The sequence below is a fragment of the Gouania willdenowi genome, chromosome 21, assembly GCF_900634775.1.
Source record: "Gouania willdenowi chromosome 21, fGouWil2.1, whole genome shotgun sequence".
Lineage (NCBI taxonomy): Eukaryota > Metazoa > Chordata > Actinopteri > Blenniiformes > Gobiesocidae > Gouania > Gouania willdenowi.
The window spans coordinates 27956290-27977614 of NC_041064.1; the positions used below are offsets into that span (position 1 = coordinate 27956290).

At 46.0% G+C, this 21325-nt stretch overlaps 1 protein-coding gene across 1 annotated transcript in view; it reads right to left on the bottom strand.

Moving 5' to 3' along the window:
* Positions 1–11614: 11614 nt before the first annotated feature.
* serpine3 (serpin peptidase inhibitor, clade E (nexin, plasminogen activator inhibitor type 1), member 3) overlaps positions 11615–21325 on the bottom strand; it is a 71481-nt gene continuing 61770 nt past the window's right edge. The window contains exons 8-9 of the mRNA XM_028437073.1: positions 16422–16505; positions 11615–11670 (exon numbers count right to left, since the gene is read on the bottom strand). Coding sequence (XP_028292874.1) covers positions 11615–11670; positions 16422–16505 — 140 coding nt within the window. The remainder of the gene's footprint in view (positions 11671–16421; positions 16506–21325) is intronic.

Genomic DNA, 21325 nt, shown 5'->3' on the forward strand with positions numbered 1-21325 from the left:
GACTCTTGGTGCTTTTTAAATGTTTTGTTAATTCATCAACTGTGAAGTGAAGTGGAATAAGAAGATAATGTCAGGTTGGAAAAAACTTTTTTATTTACAGGTATGTACAAAAACAATGTCCCTCTTACTGAAGTAGCTGCAGACCCTTCTTTGGTCCACAAATAAATACTAACTGCTTGTGATCCTCAGGGTGCTTGGTAAGCAGGGTTTGTGATTCGGCCCATGAACAAGATGGATCCTGAAGAGAAGAGGAAATGTAATTATTCTGCAAGCATGGATTTTTATTAGTGATACCAATTTGGAAGTTTTGTGTTCTAATTGCTACAGACTTATCGACTAATACTTTTTCACGTTATCTTTTTCTTTTTTGTGTGTGTGCATATGTCGTCCGAGGTTAACACTATGAAGTATAATCTTTTTGTGACATGAATACATTTTTTGTATTTTGAAAAACAAATTAATGTTTATTCTTTTTGCTTAATTGTGACTACCACTTGAGGAAAGGGTAAACCAGACAAAGTGTTTCAGCTGTGAGTGCTGAAACTATGCAAAATGCAGGATGACAAACACTAAATGCATGACATTTTATGAACAGGGATGTCAAATCCTCGAGCCTACATAAGCAGAGCATGAAACGGGGCTCTCAAGTTTCGAACTCAGTTCAGAGGGAGACTGCAGTGGCAGTTAGGGTACAATCTGATAAAAGACAGATTCGTACAAATAAAAATATTAAGCGTTCAACATTTATTACTGCAGGGTGCTTATTGCGTGTTTTTTTATGGTTAGTGTTGTTTAACGTAGATGTCAGTGGCAGGTTTTGACGCCTTCAGCCAGGGGCGTCGGACTCTAAGGGCCCAACAAGATGGTTTGTACCCAGGGCCCAAAATGTGGTGCTATGCCCCTGCCTGCAGCACATGGGAAATACCTAATTTGATTAATTGATATTTGCATGTAATTGTAATGGACACTGCAGGAGTAGAATAACCTCATGGGAAAGACGAAAAGTTATTTTTTTTCTTAAATCTGTTTAGAACTACAAATGAACTTTCTGTAGTTAATTTTTGTTTTGTTATTTTCTTTATTTTGCCATTGGAAGAGGCAAAATAAATTAATCTTTATTTGTATTGCGCCAATTCATAACACGTGTTATCGCAAGTCACTTCAGAAAGCAGGTAAAAGACCTTACTGTTTATTATCTAATTATTTCATGACTTTGATGCTTTAGATCAGAGGTAGGCAACTTTTATCACAGCTGGGCCATAAAAATGTGTTGGTTTGGACGGAGGGTCACATGATCAACATTCATGTCAGCATTTAGAATAATGATCAATATGAGCATTAATTCAGATAAGAACAAATCGTTTTTTATAGCAATTTTGTGTGTTTTTCTGTCATTCTGCGTGTTTGTTGTTGACTTACTCGTGAGGCATTTTATGCATTTCTGTTGTCCTTTTGTGTATTTTTTCTGTAAAATATGTTTGTTTTTGCAGTCACATTGAGTATTAATATTGTTGTTTTGCTTGTTTGTTAGTACTGTGGGATGGCAGAGTCATTTTTTTTGGTGTTTTTCTTGTCTTTTTGTGTACTTTTGTGGTAAATTTTTGTAATTTTTTATGCAGAAAAAATTACTCGAAATGATTCTCTTGTGTATTTCTGTTGTTGTTTTTCATTTTTGTAGTATTTTCTGAGTCTTTTACTGTATTTTCCTGAAATGTTTTTTTTTTCTCTCTCTTTCGCTTTTGTTTTGTGTATTTTTCCGTCATTTTGTACATTTACTTTGGGGGCTACATAAAAATAGACCGAGTGCTGCATCTGGCCCCCGCCAGTTGCCTTTGTCTGCTTTAGTACCACATTACATAAATCAATTATGTCCTGTATTGTTAAATATTAGAATATCAAATTTATTGACTTTTATGTGGGTTGGAATTGCAAAGCTTTTTGTTTTTTTTAAATATATTTTATTATTAATTCATTTTTTATTTATTTTTTTGGGGGGGGTGGGGGCTCAAGAAAAAAGGCTCAATGCTTCCTTTTTTACCTCCTTTAGCCTAGGAAACACTGATGCGACCTTTACCAAAGGAGACGAGATAATGAATAATGACCCACAATTTCTTGCGGCGACAACATTTAAAGGGACACGCACACCCGAGCGCCGACAAGTAACGGAGATCATGTAAGTAACCAATGCAATAACATGTCTTGAACAACTTTAAATAATCTACAACCCATATCTTATATGTAAGACATATTATGAGATTATAACTGACATAAAACAGACACTCTCTGGTTCAAGTATAAGAAATCAGACATTTTTACACATCATCCACATCTTCGTAACGGTTCTGGAACCGGACTTTAGGAACCGGTTCCTATTTGGAACCGGTTCTCGGTGCCCAACCCTAGTTTTAAAGCAGTCGTCTGAAAAGTGCCTGGAACAAACATAGCAGATCTTTTTGGGATAAGGGCCAAAGGCTTTTAAAGATAAATTCCAACCATTGTTGACAGATTGTTTCATCCAAAAGATGGCTGTTTTCTTCACACCCAAATATAAATTTTCTTGCTGAAAGTAATTTTAAAAAGTAAAGGCAGGCAGCTACTACGATGAGCAAAGTAAACTGATCAACACACAGTTATCTCTCAGCTGTTTGCTGTGACTGCAGCTGTTTTGACGCAGCTGGAAGCGGGGGAGGGGTGCATGTTTTATTTACATTTTTATTTAATTTTTATTTTAATGCATGCATTAATGAGTAGAGGTAAAAGTATTTAAAACAAGTAAATTAAAAGCTAAATCTGTGGAGGCAGGTGCTGTGGACTGAACTAAGGAAGAGAACATAGGAGGGGCCTCGTCACATTGAGCATAACAGCAGGAAAATGGCTGCTAGCAGAAGATTTAAAGATTACTCAAAATTATGTGAATCAATCTGAGAACCACTGGAGGTATGTTTTTCATTAGGGAATGACACACTAACATGATATAAAACTTGAAAAAGTGATTTTTACATGATACCCACCCCAGTTTTTTGTATGATTGGTTTAAAAATGTGATGTTTGGAAAATATGGTGCTATATATTTTGAGAGCTTGTGGCTTTAGCTTCGTTTTGACGTACCCTTAACTTTCATATCCATTCGGCTTATGTATAGGATCCATAGTTTGCTCATTTTGACGTACATTCATCATGCTTTATCTTGTTGCTATGGTGTTGCTAGGACGCTTAGAACGTACCGGAAGTGACGTTGAATTAGGTTTTTACTATTTAAAACCGTGAATTATTTATTTTCTACTTTTGTATTTTCTTTAATATTTATATTCATTCACATTTAAATATATTTCCACACCTTGGGCAATCCCCCGTGAGGCAGGGTGTCGGGGCCAGAATAGGGGGCCACATCCCGGCGGGCGGTCTGGCTTGGCCTCTGGAGGGGGCCCTGGCATTAAAGAACTGAAGCTCGTGGCGCAGGCGGCATCAGCAAAGGGCGATCTGGGGCGCCGGGGGGGGCTAGGTTGGGGTGCCTGGGGGCCGGCGGGGGGACTCCCAGCGGCCCCCTGGTGCCTTATGCGGCTTGGGGTGTGGTCGTCCGCCCTGGGCGGGCTGCTCCTGGTGCTGCATCCATTCCGGGTCCTCCTGGCCTGGGGTCGGGTCCCTGCTGGCTCTGGGCTCGCCGGCGGGTGCCCGCCGGCTGCCCGTTCGGCGTGGCTCTGGTCGTCTGCTGGGCGTGGGCTTCGGCTCTTCCGCTGGGGTCTCTGGCGGGGAGTTCTCTGGGCCCTCCCCTCGGGGGGCTGGGCGCGGGGGTGTGGGTGGTGGTGGGGGGGTGGGGGGCTTGGGGGCCTAGGGGTTGGGGGTTGGGATCGGTGGCGTGGTGCGCTGGGTCCTTGGCTCCTTGGGGCCTTCTCGGGTGTGTATGGGGGGGCAATGGCTGCCTCTCGGCTTGGGATCTTGGGGGCGTTCGGGGGGCTGCTTGGCCGTGGGGTGGTCGCCGGGGGCCCCTAGATTTCCCGCTCTTTCTGCTGGCCCGACTGCTTCTTCGGGCCCGGGGGCGGCTCATGGGTTTTGAAGTAGCGGTTCTTGGAATTACATTTGTCATGGACGCACTGGCCTCGGGCTGTGGGATAACACTCATACTGGGCTCAACCATATGTGGCAAGAGGGAGTTACTCTCCCTACCACAGGGGGGCAGTGCGGCCATTCAGTAATTAGTGCACTGCATATAAACGCACCCAGCTGGCCTCTTCTTCTGTTTCCCTCTTCCTCCTTCACGGAGTTGACGTGTGTGTGTGCGGGGAATCTGACGCTGTGCCGGTGCGGAGCTGCGTGCATAGCAAGTGGTGTGGCTGGGAGCGGAGCTGCTTCCCGGATCTCGTGTGTGTGCGCAGTGCTAATCCTGCAGCCCTCCTTTGTGGAGTCTGAGCCGTATGTTTACCTCCTCCTGCAGCGCGATTACTCAACCTGACAGCTGGGTTTATGTGGTCATCAGCTGTCGGTTTCTGAGTCCACGCTGCTGTTTTGGTTCTCCTCGTTATTCCATTCACATCACTGTGGCATTCTCAAGTTGGTGTCTGTGGCTGCTGTGACTCTGTCCTTCTGTGCCTGGGACAGTAGCTGGCCTCCGCTGCTTAAAGCCACAGATTCAACATTTTATTATTTACTTTCATTATAATTTGTGTTTTCATAACCCAATGTGTTGAGTTTTTGACATATTTGTTTATTTGTATTTTCCATTTGTGTTGTTTTATGGTTTATTTTGGATTGTACTCATTTGTGTTTTTTTTGATGGTATGAGGGCTGCCATTTCTGTATTTTTGATGGTGTTTTCTTTTTGTTTGCCAGGTGCTGGGAGCCTGTAGGCGACAGCGGTTCCGTGGTGGTGGTTCCGTGTGTTTCACTTTGTCTGGTTGCTGTCTCACGGGTGTTGTTGAGTTTGGATCCTCCCCTTTTGTTACCGCTGTCGTGGTAAGCCCCAGCCCTGTCTCTTTCTTTTTCTTTGCAGGTCCTCGTACCATCTGGTTCGCTGTGTTTAGTTTGTTTTTATTCATTATTGTTAATAAAGTAGTTTTAATTGAGTGGAACCACGTTCTCTGCCTGTGGGTTTTATTCTGAACCTTGTGCCTATTTTGTCAAGGGTTATATCCCGGGGGTGCAGGCCCCCAGGTGGCGTTGTCCTCCAGCATTGCTACAATCTGGCGTTTGTCGACAGGACCCACAATTAAATGGCAGAGATGTGATTTATTTAATTTAATTATTTCTTAAGTTTTTAGGTTGTTTATTGACTAGTTACTCGAGAGCCAAGACAGCAGTATTGCCTCAGAACTTACACTAGTTAACCTATTTTTTTGTCTGAAAATATTTTTTTTACTAGTGCTGTAGAGTGGTTGTTTTCAGTATGGAGGAGGAATTACATCGTCTCAAGGAGCATGTGCTGCGTCTGACGGCAGACAATGAGCGCCTGAATCGGGAGCGGGCTGTGTCGCAGGTGGGCGCCGGTGGGGTGGCTTCAGGCCCCCCCGCCCCAGCTGCTGTAACGGAGCGGCTGGTGGTTATTCCTAGAGAACGCAGATGTCCCATGTTTAATGGTAAAACAGGCATTGGGGTAGCCGAATGGCTTGAGGAGATACAGGCATGCATACGGGCCCGCCACCTCATGGCTTCAGATCAAGTCCTCTTTATCATAGATCATTTGGAGGGAGAGGCACGGGAGGAGATCAGGTTTCGGCCGGGTGTAGATAGGGATGACCCTACTCGCATTTTCTCCATCTTACGAGAGCTTTACGGCCATACGCACTCCTATGTCACTCTACAGCAGGCTTTCTTTGCCAGACAACAGCAGGAGGGCGAGACACTGCAGGAGTTCTCCTTAGCCTTGCTGGCTTTAATGCAGGACATCCAGCAGTGTGCCCCTGATGGGATACCCAATGCCGCAGCGCTGCTACGCGATCAGTTTGTGGAGCATGTTCTCGACAGCTCTCTGCGACGTGAACTAAAGCAAATGGTTCGACGGCAGCCTACAGCTTCGTTGCTTGATGTGCGTAGCGAGGCTATAAGATGGGAGAGGGAGGGTCTTCCCGGCGGTTCTCGTGAGAGAAGCTATTCTCTTCCTTCCGCTCATGGTCATCAGTTTAGTGTTCGGGGCAACCCCCGTCCAGCTCCTATGGTTGCTTCTCAGGGGCCGGATTTGACTGAACTGATGGACCTCTTGAGATGTCAACAAGAACAGCTTAATGATCTCACCCATACAGTAGCTTCCTTGCAGGCTCCCCGTCCCCAAGGGCGGATGTCACACAACAATACGGTGATTTGTCGTAGATGTCAGCAGCCTGGACATTTTGCCCGTGATTGTGATGGGGAGCGTATACCTTTTCGGTCTCGTGCTCACTCTGCCACCGATTTATCCCCTAGCCTTCCCAGGCCGCCTTTCTCCACTCAGGGGGCGGAAAACTGAATCCCGCTGAGTTTAGGAGCCACAGCTCAGTAGGGAAATTTTCGGGCTCTGTAGAAGGTAATCTGGTTGGTCTCATGTCATCTTGTCCAACTGTTGAGGTTTTCATGGGTGATGTGTCTGTGTCATGCTTGGTGGATACTGGCTCAATGGTGTCCACCATAACGGAAAGCTTTTTCTTGAAGCATTTCGGTACATGGGGCCAGGACCGCCTCCAGTCTTGTCATTGGCTACGACTACAGGCGGCTAATGGCCTAGCCATTCCATATGTGGGTTATCTGGAGCTGGATGTGTCCCTTTGTGACAAAACAATGCCAAGATGTGGAATTTTGGTTGTTAAAGACCACCTTGGAACGGTGGCGTCGGTCCCTGGAGTTTTGGGGATGAATGTAATTCGACGTTGCTATCGTGATCTTTTTGGGGCATACGGCCTCTCTTTGTTTGATTCATCCCCTGTGTTGCAGGCTCCTTCCCCAGTCGTGGAGGCCCTTCAAAAGTGCCACCAGGCCGCAGCCCAAGTACAGAGAGACCCCACCAATATAGTTAAAGTGCATGGTAAACGGGCACTTCGAGTCCCGGGTGGAGTGATGCAGTTTGTCCCCAGCACATGCTCCTCACACTTAACGGATCTACCGGTGCTGTTCGAGCCCCGGGACTCTGGACTGCCAGCGGGATTGTTGGTGTCTCCTTGTTTGGTTCAAGTTGTGCAGGGAATGGCTTATATTCCTGTGGTTAATGTAGGTAGTACTAACCTTCTCTTGTACCCACGGACCTGGCTAGGTGCACTTGTTGGAGCACAGGTTATTAGCTTACCCAGAGGGGTAACCGAAGTGAGGCCTACTATGGCTACAGTTGCTGCACAGTCAGCAACTAGTTCCACCTTGGAAGTGGCCCCACCTGTTGATCTGTCGATGTTGACTGAAGAAGAGCAGGGGGAGGCGAGGTCTGTGTTGCAAAAATACAGTTCAGTCTTTGCAACCCATGAGGGAGACCTGGGCTGTACAAATCTTATTGCACATGACATTCCCCTTCTTGACGACGTCCCTGTTCGCCAGAGGTATCGTCGTATTCCACCTTCGGAGTATGAAGCTGTTGAAGCTCATATTAATCAGCTTCTGGAATCACAGGTGATTAAAGAGAGTAGCAGCCCCTATGCTTCGCCCATTGTCTTGGTCCGAAAGAAAGATGGGAGTCTACGCTTGTGCGTTGACTACCGTCTTTTGAATAGTAAGACAAGAAAGGATGCTTTTCCACTACCTCGCATTGAGGAGAGTTTGGATGCACTCTGTGGTGCCCGCTGGTTCTCAACCATTGATCTTGCTAGTGGGTACAACCAGGTGCCAGTGTCAGAATCAGACAGGCCTAAAACAGCTTTTTGTACCCCTTTTGGACTCTTTGAGTTTAACAGGATGCCTTTTGGGCTATGTAACGCCTCCAGTACTTTCCAGCGGCTGATGCAGAGGATGTTCGGAGATCAGCAAGGTCAGTCCCTTCTCCTGTACCTTGATGATATTGTCATCTTCTCCTCCTCTGTGTCCCAGCATCTACAGCGGCTGGAGGTAGTACTGGGACGCCTCCAAAACCAAGGTCTAAAGGCCAAACTGGAGAAATGCACCTTCTTCCAGGAAGAGGTTAGGTATCTGGGCCATGTTATTTCAAGTAAGAGAGTGTCTACAGACCCGGAAAAGATTGAGGCTGTGTCTAACTGGCGGCGTCCCTGCCATGTTGCCGAGCTGCGCTCCTTTTTGGGGTTTGCCAGCTATTATCGGCGTTTCGTTGAGGGCTTTGCCCAACTGGCCAGTCCTTTGCACCAGTTAGTGGTTGAAGTTACAGGTAAAAGGTCTAGGAAAAGTGCTCGGCTGGACCTGGGTTCAGCTTGGACACCACAGTGCGAGTCCAGCTTTGAGGCCTTGAAAGCAAAATTGGTCTCGGCCCCGGTGCTTGCGTACGCCAACTTTTCTCGTCCTTTTGTGTTGGAAGTGGATGCTAGCCTTAGTGGCCTTGGGGCAGTGCTCTCGCAGGAGACGGACAAAGGACTTAAACCCGTAGCTTATGCCAGCCGTGGTCTACGACCAACCGAGCGTAACATGGACAAGTACAGCTCTATGAAGCTGGAGTTTCTGGCACTCAAGTGGGCCATGACAGAGAAATTCCGTGAATACCTGCTTGGGCAAAAGTGTGTAGTGTTTACAGACAACAACCCACTGAGCTATTTGCAGTCTGCCAAGCTCGGCGCCACAGAGCATCGTTGGGCTGCTCAGCTGGCCGCATTTGACTTTGATATAAAGTATCGGTCAGGTCGCAGTAACAGAAATGCCGATGCACTCTCCCGGCAATATCTGTCTGCCACTAGTCTGGAGGAGGCTATTGTTCCAGGTACCTTGGTCCCCAAGGCCCTCCAGCATGTAGCATGTCCAGACCCTAAGACGGTGGCCACCCAGGAGACAATGTCTGTTTTCCCATCTTTTACTCCTACTGACATGTGTGCTCTGCAGGAGGCTGATCCTCTGTTAAAAGAGGTTCTGGTATTTTGGAGAAGGCAGGCTCGGCCAACGCAGGAAGAGAGACGTCAGGTTTCTAAGCTAGCAATAGCAATGTTGCGCCAGTGGGACCGCTTGGTTGAACAGGAAGGTGTTCTTTACCGGCGTGTCTTCCAACCTGATGGTGGACATGAATCCCTCCAGCTAGTCTTGCCTGCAGCCCTTAGACAAGAGACTTTGAGTGCTTTGCATCAAAACCATGGCCATCAAGGCATTGACCGAACAGCTGGCTTGATAAGACAACGCTGTTACTGGCCAGGGATGTCAGCAGACATCAAAAGGTGGGTCCAGGAATGCGAGCGGTGCCAAGTCACTAAAGACTCTGATTCAGTGCCTCACAGCTTCATGGGCCATCTGCTTGCTTCAGAGCCCAATGAGATATTGGCCATTGATTTCACTCTGCTGGAGCCTTCCAGTAGTGGTATTGAAAATGTACTTATAATGACTGATGTTTTTAGCAAGTACACCGTCGCTGTCCCTACCCGAGACCAACGGGCCTCTACAGTGGCCCAGGTGCTGCTGACAGAGTGGTTTTATAAGTTCGGTGTCCCGACCCGGCTCCATTCAGACCAGGGTAGGAGCTTTGAAAGTGCTTTACTCCACCAGCTCTGCTGTTTGTACCAGGTGGCGAAGTCTCGCACAACCCCATACCATCCTGCCGGTAATGGGCAGTGCGAACGGTTCAACAGAACGCTTCATAACCTCCTGCGCACTGTTCCAGTCTCTAGGAAACGGGATTGGGCCTCCTGTTTGCCTCAACTATTATTTTCATATAATACTACGTCACATCAAGGGACAGGAGAGTCACCGTTCTACCTAATGTTTGGTAGAGAGCCCCGTCTTCCTATTGACTTCCTTTTAGGGCGAGTTCAAGATCCTGTGCGTGGAGAGGTAAAGGATTGGGTTGTTGAGCATCAAGCCAGGCTTCAGGTGGCTTTTAAGGATGCTCGGGAACATTTGTTGGCCGCGGCTAGCCGGCGGAAGGGTTTTCATGACCAGCGGGTTCGTGACGCACCGTTCCAGACAGGCCAGTTGGTGTACTTAAGAGATCATAGTGCTCGCGGTCGTCACAAAATCCAGGATATCTGGAGCACAGTAGTCCATCAGGTGTTAAAAGCTCCAGAAAATAACGGGGCTGTATATACGGTTGCTCCAGAGAATGACCTGCAGAAGGCACGAACAGTACATTGGGACATGCTAAAACCTGTCCTCAGACCGAGGTCTCTTCCTGTTCCCCCGAAGAGTCCCTCACCATGTGGCCTGGGACAGGTGGAGAGGGACTTCCTCGGTGATGGAGATTTGTGGCTTTTGATTCCCGACACATCTGCGCCACCAGCTAAAGTACCTAGTTGTAGAGGTCAGGAAACTTCCTATGCTGTAGCTCAGCGGGAGTTCCCGGACGACTCAGAAGCACCTACTGTATCAAGGAGCAACACATTGCCTCCATCAGAGCAACCCGGCCCGAGCCAGCAGGGCTTACGGCGGACTGCTCGCTCCACAGCTGGACACCATTCTAATGTGTACCATCTCCCCTCAGCCGTGGGCGCGGATATTAGGCCAACGCAGCCTGTGTTTAATTCCCAAATAGCCGTTTTTCAACCCTGGTGCTAGGGTCTAACCTGCAGATCATCGTCGGGACGACGATGCAAAACCTGGGGGTAGGTGTGGCAAGAGGGAGTTACTCTCCCTACCACAGGGGGGCAGTGCGGCCATCCAGTAATTAGTGCACTGCATATAAACGCACCCAGCTGGCCTCTTCTTCTGTTTCCCTCTTCCTCCTTCACGGAGTTGACGTGTGTGTGTGCGGGGAATCTGACGCTGTGCCGGTGCGGAGCTGCGTGCATAGCAAGTGGTGTGGCTGGGAGCGGAGCTGCTTCCCGGATCTCGTGTGTGTGCGCAGTGCTAATCCTGCAGCCCTCCTTTGTGGAGTCTGAGCCGTATGTTTACCTCCTCCTGCAGCGCGATTACTCAACCTGACAGCTGGGTTTATGTGGTCATCAGCTGTCGGTTTCTGAGTCCACGCTGCTGTTTTGGTTCTCCTCGTTATTCCATTCACATCACTGTGGCATTCTCAAGTTGGTGTCTGTGGCTGCTGTGACTCTGTCCTTCTGTGCCTGGGACAGTAGCTGGCCTCCGCTGCTTAAAGCCACAGATTCAACATTTTATTATTTACTTTCATTATAATTTGTGTTTTCATAACCCAATGTGTTGAGTTTTTGACATATTTGTTTATTTGTATTTTCCATTTGTGTTGTTTTATGGTTTATTTTGGATTGTACTCATTTGTGTTTTTTTTGATGGTATGAGGGCTGCCATTTCTGTATTTTTGATGGTGTTTTCTTTTTGTTTGCCAGGTGCTGGGAGCCTGTAGGCGACAGCGGTTCCGTGGTGGTGGTTCCGTGTGTTTCACTTTGTCTGGTTGCTGTCTCACGGGTGTTGTTGAGTTTGGATCCTCCCCTTTTGTTACCGCTGTCGTGGTAAGCCCCAGCCCTGTCTCTTTCTTTTTCTTTGCAGGTCCTCGTACCATCTGGTTCCCTGTGTTTAGTTTGTTTTTATTCATTATTGTTAATAAAGTAGTTTTAATTGAGTGGAACCACGTTCTCTGCCTGTGGGTTTTATTCTGAACCTTGTGCCTATTTTGTCAAGGGTTATATCCCGGGGGTGCAGGCCCCCAGGTGGCGTTGTCCTCCAGCATTGCTACACATAGACACGTTGTTCCCAAATACCTGTTTTATGGAATTTCCACTCACTTCCTCCTCTGCTCACAGCCACCACCATTATTCCTAAGCCGAACACTGGTCACCAAACTGGCTTGATAACACAACAATAAGCACAATATACACAACCACAATTTCACATCGCATCACTTGAAACTTATTGACTATTCCCCACCCATTCGTTTTCCTATCTTGTATCCCTCCTCCCTGTTAACCCCCCCCCCCCCCCACTCCCCTCACCCTGGTGTAACACTGCCCTCTCTTTTTTACATCCTCCCTTTAATAAAGTATTTAACCTTCCCTAGGGAGGGCTGGTGATGGTCACAATTATGCAATGAAATAAATTCATTTATTTAATTGCAATAATAAAATATGCATTGCTGTTAAAAGATTGCACTTCTTGTAGTGTTAACCTTCAACAGCATGTGCAGACAAGGTGAAAAAAAAAAAAAAAATTTTGTTTTTTATATATTTCCACACCTCAAGACTAAAGTGTATTTTAAAACCTTGTAGTGATGAAACGTATGAATGAAATGTAAATAAAGTGTTTTTTCTTGAAAAAAAACATGTTGTGCCTTCACTTAAAAACAATGACTGTTTTTAGATTAATAAAGTCAGAAAAAAATATTAGACAAGCATTAAACAAGATTTTTTTTCTTTTTAAAACAAACTATATTTTAAAAGCTATTTTGCCTATTTCTGTTAAAAAATTAAGGCTTTTTATTTGTCATCATGTGCATCAACTTGATGAAAAAACGTCCCCAAGTTCCCCATTAAGCACCTAAAGAATAAATAAAGTCAATAATAATAGTATAAATTAATAGAAATAGAAAAACAAATAAAAAAATAGGAAAGCCTAAAAGAATGTGAGCTTCTCCCTCTCAAACTACCTCACAGGTAAAACAAACTGCGGTTTAATATAGAATATTTGTTATATATTGTCATATACTGTATGTAAAGCTACATACACGAAACACAGCTTAACACTCAGCAAACAGACTCTGCTGCTGCTGCCGCACACAAACCCTGAAGCAGCGTTTGTCGGACTCACAATCACAATAGCTGCTTAAATAGCCATGTGTTTTTCTCTAATGTGCAATTTTTTGGCTGAAAACAATAACAACAGTGTGTGGATAGCAAAAGAAACTCGCTATGGAGACCAGCTGTGGCGTGGCCCACTCCTGCATATGCATGAAGGCCCCAAAACAGCCTGTTTTTAGAAGCGGTCTGAAAGTGACTTTTCAGAGGGCTAAAGCTCCAGAAAACAGATGAGATTGGGAAAAAAACAAAAAAAACCTCAAATACTATGTTGTAGGGGTTCTGAGAACAAATGGAGATGGGTGAACAATTGCATAAAACTAGACCTTTAAATAATATCTACCTGTGTGATGATTCCTCACATCAAATGTTTAATATTGATTTGATTAACTGTTCATTTTGTGATATTACCTGTGAAACCATTTAGTCTTTTGCTTTTCTTGTTTTTGTGAAATGAGACCACCATTATATGATAACATGATTCTCAGACATCTCATAGATCAAGTTTCAGGTCTGTATCTCCTGTAGAGGCCTTATGAGAGCAAAAGAGCAACAGGGTCAAAAGGACAACATGCTTCATGTACCACGAGGCCTCAAATGGCTAAAAAATAAATAATTCACTGAATTAGTAAACACCTAATTCAATATCACTTTCGGTACATTCTAAGCATCCTAGCAACACCATGCAACAGGATAAAGCATGATAAATGTACCTCAAAACAAAAAAACTACGGATCCTATACATAAACCAAATGGATAATAAGAAAGTTAAGGGTACATTTCTCTCTAGAAATGTCGTCAAAACAATGCTAAAGCCAAAAGCTCTTTTATCATATAGTACCATGTTTTCCCTTTCTCAAACTGAGCTGACAGGTGGTCACGTGACCGGACGTATGCCCCATAGAAAACAATGGGCAAATGACATGTAGTATTTCTACGCTTTGACCGACAAAGTAGTAGAAACATGGTATAGGAACACATTTAAATGGGAAGGAATATAAATCAAAATATTGATAATAAAGAAAAAGTAAAGCAAGAAAAGAATTGCAACATCCGTGAATGGATGTTAATCTGCTTTTGGTTTGTCATTTTTTGGCTTCCATAGGTTGACAAAGCAACCACAGAAGATTGTCCATCTTCAGGAAAAAACTACATTTACATAAACTGATTCAATAGCATGAAAGTTAAAGGTAGGTTTGTTGCTGTAAATGTTATCAAAACAATTCTAAAGCCACAATCTGTCTTGAAATAAGGCAATTTTCCGCTAAAATATGCAAGATGTCCGCCATGTTTTTTATTGCAGGCAGGGGATGGAGTCAGCAGTCACGTGACCTGACGTCAGCCTGTTGAAAAGACTGGGCAGAAATTGTAAGCATCTTATGTTTTAAGAGCCTCATACTTAAAAATTGTTACAATATTGCTTGTGGACAAATGTCGCATTACACATTTTGCTGTGAAACTGGGTTGTTACTCAGGTGAGTACCAGGAGATTGTGTTTGGTACTGACTAAATATGTAGCGTTATCTTAATAAGTGCACTTAATTGTCCTCGTCAGTGTTGGCCCCACTGTCCTCATGCTTTCTGCAGGCTTGATGATGAAGATGCACCTCCCTGTCTTTGATTGAGCTTCCGGTTAACTGCCTCCATTCACAGGTCAACAGCTTGCTTTGGGTCAAATGTCTCTGTGGTGTGTTTTGATGGGTGAATGTGCTTTAACCCTGAGAGACAAGTATGTAAAAGGCTGGTTTTTATTATGTTGAGATGCTAGAATCCCCTCTCACAAGCTGCACTGCTTAGAGGCAGTAATGCTGGAGTAAGCGTTTGGTTACACAGAAGAGGCTCCCAAGCAATTTCCTGCATGCTTTAAGCACATCCATTCAGTCACAGTGATGTCTTTGTCAAGTTGCAAGGTGGCCTCAAATTTCTTGGAAAACTGTTGTATTTCCAAAATTGTGAAGGTCTTGCATTTCCTAAGGCTATCTTGAATGATCAAATACTATTGATCACTTGAGGAAGTCATACCTGATTTCAAAAGAGTGACTTGTCCAGTGGCCACCATAACTTCATCCATACATTCTCCAATGGTATGCATTTTCTTCTAAAATCTTCAGAACACTGAGAAAGCACTGAAAATGGTCTGTGCAGAAATGCTGTAAGTCACTGTTATTACTTGTACCCAGTTGTATTTTAATGGCAGGCAGAAGTCTTGTTATTTTTACTTACCCAGTATCACAAAGGAAATCCCATTTTTTTCACACAGCTTTTTCAATGCAGCAATGCAATTCACCTTTTTATAAATAAAAATGCAGCAACTTGACCATACAATGATTAAATGTCTCAGAAGAAGGAGTGTTGCGAAAAGCTGATTTTTCACAATTCTCCAGTGTATTTGTGATGCACAGAATGTATGAAAGGGAGTCTCCAACCGCAGAAATTTGCCAGAGTTTTGGTACAACGCCGTTGCACATACCAGCATTCACAGCTGTGCACACAGAACTTTGTTTTCCAGTCATCTGAGCCTGTTATGTCCTGCGCAGTTCAGTCAGCACCCAATTCCAATTCAATCAGTCCAAGAAAGTCTGATGTAAACTTTCCATTGTGAGACACAGACAATGATTCCCTGCTCAGTTTTTGTGATGTCCTCTGATCCAAAAAGCAGACCAAGAACATCCTCAGAAATGCATTTTTAGCTTTATGGAAGGTGAGGAGAAAAAAAAAACATAGCTTGCTGCGGTTCTTCTTTCAGCTTGTCTTGTGGGCGACTGGACATTTCTTCGCGACCGTGGCTCAGGTGGTAGTGGGTCGTCTTCTGATCGAGAGGTTGGGGGTTCGATCCCAGTACCTGACTATGTGTCGAAGTGTCCTTGGGCAAGACACTGAACCCTAAGTTGCTCCCAGTGGTCGACTAGCGCCTTGCATGGCAGTCCTGTCCCACTGGTGTGTGAATGTGAGAGTGATTGGGTGAATGAGCTAATATGTAAAGCGCTTTGAGACTGCTTCAGTGTGGTGATAAAGCGCTATATAAAATCAAGTCCATTTACCATTTACCATTCTTGGCCAACTTTGTTTATTGCGCCACATTTGTGTGCTACTTGCTATTTTCATGTTTGTCAAATGATGGTTGAAATTCTTGAAGCCATTTTAAAATGCACCTGTTATGTGTGCTAGATGTGGATGTAAAAGGCAAATCTTGCACCACATCTCAGTGTGCTCATTGTTCACTTCAAGCCATTGCATATCTTGGAGCTCTGGCTTCAGTTGGCATTTTTTTGTAGGTGGAAAGATCCCCAAAAAGCTGCTCAATGTATTTTTTTACATCTTCTACAGTAGTTAACAAGAAATTAAGCTTATGAGATGTTCGGTCAATTACGCATTGGAGTGATAGTGAGTAGAAGTAACAGTGTCATACCCATTCTTGATTTTTGTCACGCATGTGTACCTGCGCACGAGTTATGTGCACCTCTGATTATAATGCCCTTTCTGATGGCATATTACATAAAGTAACAATAGTTTATTCTGTGTAGGGGTATTGCAAAATTGCATATTATTACACAAGCAGTTATTAAATAGAAGTCTCCTTGAAACATGCATCTCGACATTACTTAAGCACATTTTGATTAATACATTTTGATTAAATCAGAGTTAACTGTTAGAATTACAGAAGCACTAATTTAAAGAATTTAACGGATTTACCTGACTTAGTGTGTCGGAGTAAAAACAGGAAAGGCCGATCCACCTTGAAAACAGGAGCCCTGGATCGTTTGAGTAACACCATAGCTGCAAGGATAAGACATTGATTAGAAACCATGTACAGGTGATATTCAATGACCGAATTGCACCCACTGATGAGCCAGGTTAATACCACAGGAGCAAAAGGGGAAGTTTAAGACCCAGTATTCCCCTCCCCCCGCCTCTCTCTTCCACGGGATGTCTCGAAACGAGTTATGGAAACAGTTGGGGGTGAAGTGCTTCTTTCCTACGCGTATTCTCTGGTCCAGGCTCCTGACACACCCACCACGCGTAAGTAGAGCAAAACCGCGTAGTCTGTGAATGAAGGCGGTCTGAAGCAAAGGAGGCGGACTGGGCATGATGTCATTATTTTTGGGGCTGTCTAGAAATCACAGAACATGGAGTTTTCCCAACACTTGTAAATGTCAATTGAAATCCGTGGAAATTATTAAGTACACTTTTAATTTGAAACGCCTTTGTTGATAAACACTGTAAAAGGTTGATTTGATCAGATTACTGCAGTGTGAAGATTGGACACATTTCTATCTGAGCCACAGTTAAAATCTCTCTTTTTCCCCTCATATTAACGTTTGTTTGTGTGGAAAGCCTGATTTTATTAACTCCTTACATTCCTGCATTCAGAAATGATCAGCGCACATCATCATCCTCATAAACATCATCATCATCCGTGCACATTAGGTGTCATCATCATCATCATTTGGCATTAATGTTTCACTTGTTATTTACTCGTGTAGTGGATCAAAATGTGGCTTTACATTGTACATAGTGTTAAAATAGTTGGACATCAGTCTAAACGTCTGTCAGAATTCTGTAACGAGCAGCAGCAGCAGCTGACAAGCACATTCGACACAGCTAAACAGCTCAGCGACGTTGCTTTCACCCCATCCCTGAAAAAAGAGTGGATGACGGGGTAAAATATAATTAAATGTAACAAATTTTGTCCTGTCTAGAACTGGTAAATGTGAACATATTAGTAATGCTGATGGTCAGTCCTTTGGCGAGCTTGTGTGACTTCCCCTGCCACCCCTGTGACAGCGTGTCACTTTGGGGATAGATTCTTTCCGGGAGTCTCTTCTGTAATATTATGAATCCGTGTGCCTTCAATTGTAACTAAGTCTATATTTCTAGTGCAATATAATGTTTCACTTTATCGGGGTGCAGCAATTATTCCAAGTTTGGAAGCGCAGAAGAGGAAAAGAACTTAAGCAGATGGGAGAATACACGTAAGGCCAGATCCCTCTCCACCCAGAGTGAGTAACTGGAATGGAGGCGCACAACGACTGACTTAAGTATAGGGGGAGAATAGCGCCCAGCCTAAAACAGTGCCCCTGCACAGCTTTTTTGACTTACGCGCATGGGAGAATAGAACCCATACTAAATATCTTTACATAAAAAATATCCTTACATAAAATAGCTCAGACCTCGTGTCAACCTACTTTCTGATACAAGGACCAAAAGTTTCAAAATATCTGATTTGGACCAAATCTAACACACAAAACAAAACAATATGTAAGCAACGAGACAAGTCAGATATGCCAACCCCATGGTCAGTCAGTTTGACAATTTGAAACCAAATGCCAAATTCTAAAAGAATACGCATGACCAGATAAAACCTTAAGGTGCTCTCGTAATCCCGGCTCTACGAGTAATATGAGTGAGATGTCTCACTATGGGATATGACCTCTGTCTACATTCCTTAAGAAGCTCTCTATTTCACTATGCCAATCCCGATTGACCGGTGAAGCGCGACTGTCCGCTATAAAAGCACACCATTCAAATAAGCAAACCTCTTCTTCTTGTTCGAGAAAGAAGGGCAGTCTGGTGAAACATCTCACTCATATTACTCAGAACCAAGGTTTCAAGAGTAACCTAAAGTTCTATTTCATAATATTTTGTGAGATGTCTCACTATGGGATATGGAAACTCCCGTGGTGTAGACATGCTTATCGTGCGGCACCAGCCTTCAGGACAGAAGTCTGATTACATCAGGACAGTAAAACCACCCGTGCCACGCACGTGGCGGATACGTCCAGCATGTAAAAGCAGACAAACGTGAAGGGCAAGGACCAGCTTGCGGCTGCACAGATGTCCTGAACAGACACTCCCCTGAACAAAACCCAGGATGTGGCAAGAGCCCAAGTCGAGTGTGCACGCAGACCAGTAGGCGGCTGCAAACCCTGACTCGAGTAAGCCAAAGCAATAGCCTCCACCTCCCAGTGTGACAGGTGTTGCTTAGTGACAGGCCTCCCCTTACGGGGATTGGCCCAGGAGACAAACAGCTGATTGCTCCTCCTAAGGAACCTTGTCCTGCCCATATAAGTGTGGATTCCAAGAACAGGGCACAACAAATGAGGCCACTGCTCACCCTGTGAGGCAGAAAAGGCCAGCAGGTTGATGGGACAACATGAGCCCACCACCTTAGGCACAAAAGCCGGGTTGGGCCTCAGAATGATCCCCTCATTACCTGGGAAAAGCTGAGTGCATGAAGGGTGAAATGAGAGTGCATGAATGCCACTGACCCTCTTGGCTGAAGCCACAGCCAGCAACAAGACAGCTTTAAAGGAGACAAACTTCAGGTCCGTCTCACCCATTGGTTCGAACGGGGGACCCTTAAGTTCCTCCAGAACCACCACCAGATCCCATATTGGAACCATCGGTCTGTACACGGGGAGGAGCCTGCGCGCACCCTTCATAAACCGGCAGACCAGCAGGTGCTAACTCGGTTTCACACTTTCACAGTGGAAAAGGCTTTGTGTGTTTCAATCAGGCCTTGCAGAAATGACAAAACACACCCACCCGGCACTGAAAAGGAATGTGGCCTTCTTGGAGACACCATTTCTCAAACACCCTCCACTTGCAATCATAAAGTGATCTAGGGGAGGAGCTGCGAGCGCCTCCACCTGTCTATCCTTAGGGAAAGAGTGGTCAAGCGCTCTGGCTTCCTCACAGTGAGAGGCGTCATCCGTAGCACGGTGGTGCCCTCTTGCAGAGGCAGGCCGCATGTAGCTGAAGGGTCCGAAAATAGCGTGAGGGCGCCCTCTGCCGGAGGCTGTTGGCACTGTTTGAGAAGGCTCATCTGCACGGCGGTAGAGCCCCCTAGTGGCAGTGGGCCAGTTGTGACAAGATGGCCCACCTGCAGAGCAGTGGAGCCCCGTGTCGGCGGCCAACCGCCCATCAACAAAAGGACCTCTTGCAGGTTTTCCGGAGCAGGCAGGCGGACCTGCTGAGGCTGTGGAGGTGAAGCTGAGGGCCTCTGTGCTTCAAACAGAGGCTCCTGGGGAGCAGGCTGCGGGGCCGTCCTCCGCCGTGCCGGAGGAGACGCGAGCAGGGGCTTCCTGGGAAGGCAGAGGCGCAGAGCCTCATCATCGTTTTTCCTGGCTTCACAGCACCGCTGCATAGAAGACAGCGCGGAGTCAAACATTACCTCAGGAACAATGGAAAAATCCAGGATATTGCATTTTTCTGCATTTCTCAGCTTAGCAAGGTCGGACCAGCGAGCACGCTCCTACACCACCATGTTGCCCAACACTTGAATAGACTGCAGTGAGCAGGCATGGGTACAGAGACACACATCGGTGACCGTGGAAATCTCCACCATCATTGCTGGGTCCTGGGACAGAGCGAAATCCTCACAAAGTTCTGCCTGGTAGGCAGTGAGGAAGGAGAGGTCAGGACAGGTCTGACTGGAGACGGTCTGATTTTGACGGCAGCATGGGTCTCCGTGGAGACACGGCAGGCTAACAAAGGAGGATGTGCGCCACTATAAGCGGCTCCACCGGCGGTATCCTGAGCAGTCCCACTCCCCAATGGCCTCTCAATCGAGGATGGAGGCACCTGCCACCGGGGTCCTCTCAGTGAAACAGCGGCTACCCCAGGGATGTAATACTTCTATGACCAGCTCAGGGAAGACGGGTAGGATTTGCCTGGGAGTGCCCCTGGAAACAAGGAGCTTCTTCATAGCGGGACCTGGTGGTTTCAGTTACAACGGCAGGCCAAGGAATGTCAACCGTGTAGCAGCACGTTTACAAATGTCCATCGTGTCCAGGCTTGGAGGATGGGAGACAGGTGTCGAGCCCTCCATGTCCTCCTGAGAGGGAGCAAAGGCGAAGAGCTCGTCCTCATCGTCCACACCCAAGAGGAGTCGGTCGGAGGAGTCCTCTTCATACTATCCACAGGCTATAACGAGGACGTCCTCGTCAAGTGGGGTGATATCCTCCAGCTTCAGCTGAGAGCCCCAGCTGGAGCTCCGAGCAGCAAAAGCATCCAGAAGAGTCACCTTTTCCCGGTCCACCACGGCAGGAGCACCGTGCCCTGTTCTGGCCTGCCCAAAAGACAAGCCAGTCTCCTGTGGAGGCACCGGGTGTTGAACACTGCACAGTGCCAACAAGAGCCCGAGGATTCAACCACCATTCGGGCATGTTTGAGCAGGCTTTGTGCCCGTCCTTGTTGGAAATTCTCCCACCACATAGACAGAGGCAAGCCACAGTGGATCCCGTCCCCTCAGTAAGAGGAGCTTCGGCCTCTATTACCGCTTCACGCAAACAAGAAGAGCAGGTGGATTAACTTGTGCTACTACGTGGCGACTAACACTGGTGCTAGCGAGGATGCGGGAAAACGTGAGCCGGAACGTCCAAGACATCATGGACAGCATTATGTTTTGAATGGCAGTTAAGTCGCTGGAGTTCGGAAGCTCGGATACCGTGGTATGGAGCTGTAACATTGCCGCACACTGCAGTGAGGGCCAAGGAGGGAAACCGACGTGTGCAGGAGCCCGGAGGCGTCGAGACGACAGCTATGTGTGCTGATGTCTGTGAGCTCCGGCCTTGCGGCATGGAGCTGTCACCGGA